The following is an 8918-nucleotide window of genomic DNA, read 5'->3' as shown; positions in this document are numbered from 1 at the left end:
CGCGTTACGTGCTCCATCACGACAAGCCTAGAGGGCGGGCGATTTCTTGCCCCTCCCCCTCCTCTCCTTTTCCCAGCAAAAGGCGGGAGGGGTTGTACGGCGGGCGGTTGGACGAATGAGCGAGTGAGAAACGGCGAGGAGCGGCGCGGCGCGCGCGCGTACCAAGGCACGCACGCACGCGACGGAGGCGCGCGCGCAGGCCCGGTCCTTGCCGCCGCCGCCATTTTACCTTCTGGTCCTGGCCGCACGGCGGAGGCTGTTGTAGGTGGGGGGGGGGCCCCGAACGAAGGATCGCCCTTGTCCCTGTTGCCGCCGGTCGCCCCTCATCTCGTTCCCTCTCTCGCCTTTTTAAATTTCTTCTTCCATCGCTGCTGTGCCAGCGCGGCCATGTCCAAGCGGCACCGGTTGGACCTAGGGGAGGATTATCCCTCTGGCAAGAAACGTGCGGGGACCGATGGGTAAGCGAGGCCGGCCCGCGGCGGGAGGGAGCGCCGGGCTTTGTTGATGTCGGGGCGGGCGGAGGCGAGGTCTCGGCTGGACCAGGCCGGGCCGGGGATCACCGCTATTTTCTTTCGGATCTCGGGCCTGTGGCAGGCAGCCCGGGGGAGGCTTTCCTCTCCCGGGACCCCCGCGGGTGGCGGCGCCAATACCAGGCCCAGCCCCAGCCGGGGGTGCCGGAGGGCCTGGCACGACTTTTCTTCACCTCCTTCTCCTCCCCAGGCCTTTCGGAGCCAGGAAAGCAAGGCCTGCCGGGGGGATCGGGGAGCCTCGTGGCGGGATCCAGGCCCGGGGATTTCCCCCCACCTCCCCCACCCCCGGCCGCATCTCCGGAGGACCAAGGAGCTGGGGGCCGTGGGAGAGAGGATTGGGCCTGTCCGGGCGGACCGAGGCCGAGTCCAGAAAGGGAAGGCGGCGCGTGGGCCCCGGTATGGGCCGGGGGTGGGGTGGGATCCTCGGTGGAGGCCGCCGCGACGCGGAGAGGTCGTGGGGGAAGGGCGCGCGCTTGGTCTGTGTGTGAGAGAGTGAGTCTGTATGCCCACGTCCACACACGCTCACACTCACCAAGGCCCAAGCAGGAGACACGGGGTCCAGGGAGCTTGCCTGTTGATGTTGCCGGCTGGAGCTTCGTTGGGCTGTATCCATTCAAAATCTTTCAAAGTGGATGCTAAAGGAGGACAACTTCCGCTTCATAAGCCACGCTCCCGCAGTGTTCTGATTTTGCATGTACTGGTTTGAAAACTTGGTCCTGGTCATCCTTGGGGAGCCGTGGAAGCACCTCTCCTATCCACTGCTATCTTTTTTTCTCTCCAATTTTTTTTAACATTTTCATTTGAAGTATTGAGTTCCAAATTTTATCCCTCTCTCTCCTTCCCTCCCCTTCCCCCTCCCTAAGATGGTAAACAATCAGATACAGGTTATAGATATAGGTTCAGTTATGCAAAACATTTCCACATAAAGTCATTTTGTGGAAGACAACTCGAATAAAAGAAAAAATGAAAGAAAGTGAAGAACAGCATGCTTCAGTCTATTCAGTCGATATCAGTACTTTCTCAGGAGACAGATATGCTTCATCATTAGTCTTTTGGGATTGTCTTGGATCACTATATTGTTGAGAATAGCTAAGTCATTCACAGTTCTTCATCGAGCAATATTGCTGTTACTGTGTACAACTGTTCACCTGGTTCAGTTTGATTCACTGTGCATCAGTTAAGGAAGTCTTTCCAGATTTTTCTGAAATTATCCTGCTTGTCATTTTTTATGGCACAATAATATTCCATTACAGTCATATACAACAGTTTGTTTAGCCATTCCCCAATTAATGGGCGTCACTTTTATTTCCCATTCTTAGCCACTTCAAAAAGAGCTGCTGTAAATATTTTTGTACAAATAGGTCCTTTTCTCTTTTCTTGCATGTCTTTGGGATATAGATTTAGCATTGGTATTGCAGTATCAAAGGTATGCACAGTTTGGTTGTCTTTTGGGGGTAGTTCCATATTGCTCTCCAGAACAGTTGGGTCAGTTCACAACTCTACCAACCCAGTATTACATTAATGTCCTAGTTTTCCCACATCCCCTCCAACATCCAACATTTCCTTTTTTGTCATATTAGCCACTTGGATAGGTGTAAGTTGGTACCTCAGAGTTGTTTTAATTTGCATTTCTCTGATCAGTGGAGATTTATAGCATTTTTTAATATGACTTCCAGCTTTTAATCCTATGAGCCTATAAATGCTAAAGCTAATTGCTTCCAATTAACCATTTTACTGAATTTATTCTACAGTTTAAGGTAAATTACAACTTTTTTTTCCCATTAAACATTTGATCTTGAGCTCACTTTAGGCTGATACTAAGTGGATCATGATTTCTCTGGAATTTTTTGTTTTTGTTAGCTAGCTTTTGAATATTAAAAACAGAATGTCACATTTCAGTATTTTTCAAGAAGTTTCACAACTTTAGACTAAATTTACTTGTATTTGTAGGTTTTTTTTTCCATTTCTGAAAAGTTTGTTTTCTTTATCCTCTAGTTCTGAAATTATAAGTTATTTACAATAGCCCAGTGAAGGAGAGAACTCTAGGCTCTTAAATTCTTTGAAGCAGAACAGACTGCTTTTGTCATCCTTAGGGATGGAAGTGACTTTGTCTCCTGTAGGGAGAAAGCCAAATATTGTTAAAAGTATTTTGAAAAACTAAAACTAACATTTATTAAGGCAGGGTTTCTGTTAGAGGGAATGTAAAATTCACTTTCTCTTTAGCTTTTTAGTGTGGTGGTTGGTGCATCTGTACAGTAATGTTTCATGTCCATATAGCTAAATTACGTCTGGTTAAGGAGTAGCTGGAGATAGTGAATTGTCAGAATTCAACCTTAAAATTATTAGACACTGTCAGTTTGACCTATTTACTTTGAGTTTAGTTGTGTATGTGTAAAAGTTTTAAGTTTTCAGCTCTTGGGATCAACTATACAATGTCTATTGATCTGTGGAAGTAAAACTTTGTCTCTTATAAAATGATCACATAATCGTTATGACTATATACAATATAATGGAAAGGGCTATACAATCTTATATTCACTTGAAAGGTCAGTGTAATATAGTAGAAGGAACATTGAATTTGAAATTAGAAGACCTGGGTTTGAATCCTGGATCTGCTCCTAATATAACCTGAGTGTTGTTGGACAGTCAGTAAGTATGAAAGCACCTACTCAGTATAGGTACAGTAGATATAAACAGAGAATCAAAATTGCGTCTTCCTTCAAGGAGCTTATGTTTGATCGAGGGAAATACCAAGTACACATAAGTAAATATGCAGTATAGACATAGTAAACAGTAATTTGGGGAGTTAAGGATGTCAGGAAACTTCTCTTGTAGGAGCCAGCACTTGAGCTTTTAAGAGGGCTAGGAATTTTCAGAGTTGGAGCTTAAAAGGAAGTACATTCCAGGCAGGGGGGTGGGAAGCAACTTTCTTGAAGACACTTGAAGAAATAGGAGGCTGATAGTGGAAAGAGTTCTGGCTCTGAAGTCAGAAACCCTGGGTTCTTCACTCTTACAGTTATTGTGACCTCCAGCAAGACATTTAGCCTCCCCAGACTTCGTATTTCTCATCTGTAAAATGGGTTGGACTAGGTAACCTCTGCTCTAGATCTGTAATCCCACATTATGTATGTGGGACAGCAAGGAACCCAGTTTGACTGGAAGGTAAGAGTGCATAAAGAGGAGTCATGTATAATATACTTACTAGACAGGTAGAATGAAAGCAGATTTTTAAAGGTTACAAACAGGAGTTTGTATTTTATCCTAGAAGTAATAGGGAGCCCCATTGGAACTTTATAAACAGGAGTGAGGTATAGTGAAAGCTGTGCTTATCAAATAGCACTTTGGCCAATATGTGAACGATGGAATAATATGAACAATGGCAAGTAGAGACTGGAGGTGCGGAGATAGATGAGATTCTTGTCACAGTCTAGGATGATGTAAAAAGAGTTTAAACAAGTGGTGGCCATGCGAATTGAGAGAAAGATTGTAGAGGTGTTGTAGAGGTAGAATTGATTGGCAATTAATTAGATGTGGGGAATAAGGGAGAATGAAGAGTTGAGGACAAATCTGGAGTTGCTTACCTGGGTGACTAGAAGGATGGTACATAGAGGTGTTTGGAAATAGAGATGTTTGGAAGAGCGGTGTTAAGGGAGGAAAGACAGTTCTGTTTTGGACATGCTGCTTTTAGATGAATTATGTACTAGGGCATCCTGTGGGAAATGTACAGTAGGCAGCAGGTGATATGGGACTGAAGCTGAGGAAAGACATTTAGGGCTTAGTATGTAGATCTTGAGCATCATCTGCATAGAGATCATAATTGAGCCCTAGAGAGTTGATGAAATCACTGGGAGAGAGAGGGTGTGGAGAGAGAAAAGCACCCTGGGCATTGCTTTGGTCTGCTCCCACATTTAGAGGGCTGGACATAGTGGTGGTGGTGGTGGTGGTGTTGAAGTGATCCAGCAAAGGACAGTTAAGAAGGTATCACCTACTAGATATAATATACTGTGTTAGGCACTGGAGAACATAAAAATTTAGTTCTTTCCCCGAGTATGCACTTTTTATTCTTACTCCTCTCTGGACAAGTGATGAAAGCAATTGAATTATTTTTCTATTGTTGCTTTAACTGGCTGTCCAAAACATTCTAACTGGATTTTGTTAAGTTAAGATACTTTTTCTGAAGCAGTCATTTAGCTTCTCTGAGACTCTATTTACATTCATGTTTAAAATGTGAATTTGGATTAGATGATTTCTAAGGTCCCTAACTTCCATCTTTCTTGGATCTTTCCAGAGGAGTGGCAGCTTTGTACATTGTCATCTTACAGCACAGTGATAGTGCTCAGGAATTTTTCATATTTGCTAATTGACTTAAATGCAAGTCTGCTGATTTGTTTTTAAAGTCCTGGTTGTTGGTGAGTGGATTTTTCTTTTTAATGGTTCACACTTGGCAGCCTTGTGAGTGCCACTTCCAAAAGTCTCTGCCTTAATAGATACAGGTAAAATATTTTTCTGTTTGTGTGCCTGGGTCATAAGAGTTACTAGTAGAGTAGTCAACATGTTACATGCCCTTTTCCTCTCTCCTTCCATTTTTTTTTAAGGAAAGAAATTTTTATTGGATAGAAAGTTCAATGTATTATCAGTACTGGATATCCAGTATCTGAAATGAAACTTTAATTTGGACAATTTTCAGTTAAATTAGCCATTGTCTGCCCTGAGCAAGTCACAACTTCTTTTAGTTGCCTTTTCCCCATCATTAAGATGGGTATTAAAATGTCTGTAGTACCTACTTCACAATATTATTGTGACCTAGCATATGAAATAATATATGTAAATAATTTTGTAAACTTTAAAAACACTATATAAATGTCAGTTATCTTGTTAACACTTTAAATGATCCCTGAATTTGGGCTATTAATTACTCTTCTAATTTTCTCCCATCTTAAAAGATAATACAGACTTAATTAAATTCACATTTGTTAACTTAGCTAAAGTGCTCTTTAGATAAACTAATTTATTTACAAATTCTTTTGCACCCCAGAGCTAAGACTCTTTATTTGTAAGAATTAAGCAGCCAAAATAGTCTACTGCTGCAGTATAGTGGTAGTCTGGATGTTTTAGATTATTTGGGGTTTTGTTTGTTTGTTTGTTCCTGTTTTTGTGATTTTGCTGTTGTGTAACCTTAAACAAATTGCTCGGCTTTCTGGGCCTCAGTTTTCTCATCTGTAAAATGAAGGGATTGGACTAAATGGTCCCTAAGGTCCTTCCAGCTACATATCCTGTTATGTCACATGTAGATGACTATTTGTACTTTTATAGAGAAATAATAGTGAAAGAGAGAGCGAAAAGAGCCTTCATTGGATTTGAAGGTAGAAGACCCAGGTTCGAACCCTTGTCCTCTTACTGCTCATGTGAGCTACGATACAACTTTAGGTTTCTTCATCTCTCAGATGAGAGGGTAGCAAAGAGATTAAAAGCGAGGGGAGACCTATCTGTACAAATATTTATAGGAGCTGTTTTTGTGGTGGCTAAGAGTTGGAAATTGAGGGAATGCCCATTAATTGGGGAGTGACTGAAAAAGTTGTGGTATATAATTGTGATGGAATATGATTGTACTATAAGAAATGACAAGCAGGATGATTCAAAAGAATGTAGAAAGACTTAGATGAACTGATGCAAAGTGGAATGAGCAAAACCAGGAGAACATCATGCACAGTAACAACAATATTGTACAATTAAGAATTTTGAATGACTTAACTATTCTCAGCAATACAGGGATCTAAGACAATCCCAAAGGACTCATGATGAAGCATGCTGTCCGCCACCGGAGAAAGAACTGATATTGTCTGAATTTAAACTAAAGCATACTATTTTCCTCCTCCTTCCTTCTTTCCTTCCTCTCTTCCTTCCAGTTTTCTTGTACAAAACGACCAATGTGGAAATGTTTTACAAGATTGCATGTGTATAGCCTATATTGGATTGCTTATAATTGCAGGGAGGGATAGAATTTGGAACTCAGAACTTAAAAAAACAAACCAACCCAAATGTTAAAAAATTGTTTTAGTATGTAATTGGGGAAAATTTTTATTAAACAAACAAAAATGATAGCTGTTATTAAAAAAATAAATGAGTGCATGGGACTAGTTGATTTCTGGTTTCTTGCTGTAATTCCTGTTATCTTACAAGTTGCTTCCTTTTAGATTTGGTTTTGAAAATGAAGATCTTTATGCTTGAAGTTACTAATGAGTAGTAGGGATGTTCTTTGAAGAAAAGGAAGTGGGTTTATCATCTGTCAAGGTGTTCTTTCTTAAATTCCTAAAGCATTTTCTCATTTGTATAAATCATTTTTGTGCTTAAATACTGTCATACCACAATTAACTCCTGAGAACAAAGCTCCTTTGTAACAAAGTTAGTTATTTTGTTTTGTTCAAAGAACAGAAATCTTCACTCTAGGGAGAGGGATTGCAGCCATTCAGAAATGTTGTTCCTTTTTGTCTCCCTTTTCAAAGGTAAATATAGGGTAGGCTCTAAGTAAAATTGCTGGGAAATCTGAATTTGTCTTTGCCTGTACTACGATCTGGGCACAGTTTCTTTGATTCTTTTATTTATCACAATAGGAAATGATCCGATGTCATTTATATTGATTGAATGATTATATATTCTATGAATAAATGTCAATAATAGTCCGAGTTGTGGGGATCAAATGAAAAAAATACATGCAAGGTGTTTTGCAAACCTTAAAGCATTATATACTTGTTCACTGTTGTTTATTATTTGCACTGTCATGCAAACCCAGAAAGTTTTTACATGACTGCAAAACTTAAGATCATAAATCTAGAATTGGAGGGGACCTCAGAGCCCATCTAATTCAAATGCCTCATTTTCTAGTTGAGAAAACTGGGACCCACAAAAATTAAGTGACTTGCCCAGTTTCACCCAGGTGGTAAGGGACAGCCAGGATTTCATTTTACCCAAGTCCTCTGAATCCTTCAGAGCCATGTTCTTTCCACAGTAGTGTATTGCCTCTCCAATCCTGAGTTTGATTCCTGATTCTGCTACTTTTGTGAAATTGAGCTTAAATAGATCTCTTAACCTCTCTGAGTATCACTTTCTTCATCTATAAAATGAAGCAATGCAGTTTGAACAGTATCAGTGGTTCCTAACCTAAGGGTGTGAAATTATTTGGAGAGGTCCTTCTCTTTAAGTGACTCAGTGTAATAACAAAGCAAGCACATGATCTGTGGACAAGTAATATCTTGTACCTCTATTAATATTTATCAGATACCTATAGATGCTTTATGATTAGTTAAATATATTCATTTCAAAGCATTATGAGCTCATAGTAATTTTTTGTCATTATGTAGTTTACTTAATCATTATGTATTAATATAACAGACAATAGTATCATGTTGAAGTCCTAAAAAGAAGTTACTAGATTAAATGACTTTAAAGCCCCTTGAGCTCTATGGGCCTTATTTCTTGGAAAACAAAACAAAAAAACCTAGCTTGTTCTTATGCCCTGCCTCTTTTACTTTCCTTGATCCCGCCTTCTAACTTCATCATTCAATTGAAACTGCTCTTTCCAAAGTGAAATGAATTTTTAATTGCCAAATCTGATGGACTTTTTTTCAATCTGTATCCTTCTTGACCTCTCTTCAGTCTGGTAGTGAGATTTTTATGCTGTTGATCACCCTCTTCTCCATCTTTGTTAGATCTTTATCTAATGCCTCTGTCCTGAGCCCTCTTTTCTTTTCTATGTTTCATTTAGTGATCTCTTTAGCTTCCATGATTTTGATTATCTCTGTGCAGATGACTCTGTGATCCACTTCTGCTGACCTTCAGTCTCACATCTCCAGCTTCCTATTGGACATATCAAATTGGATATCCTCCAGGGGTGGGGAACCTGTGGCCTCAAGGCCACATGGCCTTGGAAGTTTCCCCACCCCTACTAGATATTTTAAATTCAACTTGTCCAAAACTGAACTCATTGTCTTTCCATCCAATCCTTCCTTATCCCCTCTTTCCAACTTCCATGTTGCTGGCAAGGATGCTACTGTCTCAGTTACCCAGGCTCACAAACTAGGTGTCATCCTCCCCTCCTTGTTCCTTGCCCCCATCCAATTAGTCTTCAAGTCCTGTTGTATCTACCTTCCATAATATTTCTCATATATGCCTCCTCCTCTCCTCTGACACTGTCACCTCCTTGTTCAGGCCCTTATCACCTCACATATGGATTGTGACAGTAGCTTGTATATAGTCTGCTGGTTAGTGTCCTTGCATCAAGTCTCTTCCCTCTTCTGTCCATTCTCCACTCAGCCCTCAAATTGATCTTCCTAAAGTATCCATGTCTCTCTCTCTCTCTCTCTCTCTCTCTCTCTCTCTCTCTCTCTCTCT

At 40.8% G+C, this 8918-nt stretch overlaps 1 protein-coding gene across 1 annotated transcript in view; it reads left to right on the top strand.

Annotated features, from left to right (window-relative positions):
* Positions 1 to 210: 210 nt before the first annotated feature.
* DHX15 (DEAH-box helicase 15) overlaps positions 211 to 8918 on the top strand; it is a 65223-nt gene continuing 56515 nt past the window's right edge. The window contains exon 1 of the mRNA XM_027836124.1: positions 211 to 458. Within this exon, the coding sequence (XP_027691925.1) occupies positions 388 to 458 (71 nt within the window). The 5' untranslated portion in view covers positions 211 to 387. The remainder of the gene's footprint in view (positions 459 to 8918) is intronic.

Source organism: Vombatus ursinus, unplaced genomic scaffold, assembly GCF_900497805.2.
Source record: "Vombatus ursinus unplaced genomic scaffold, bare-nosed wombat genome assembly UNPS02014818.1, whole genome shotgun sequence".
NCBI classification, from domain to species: domain Eukaryota; kingdom Metazoa; phylum Chordata; class Mammalia; order Diprotodontia; family Vombatidae; genus Vombatus; species Vombatus ursinus.
The sequence above is the reverse complement of the archived record's forward strand: the minus strand, read 5'-3'. Positions and strand labels throughout refer to the sequence as shown.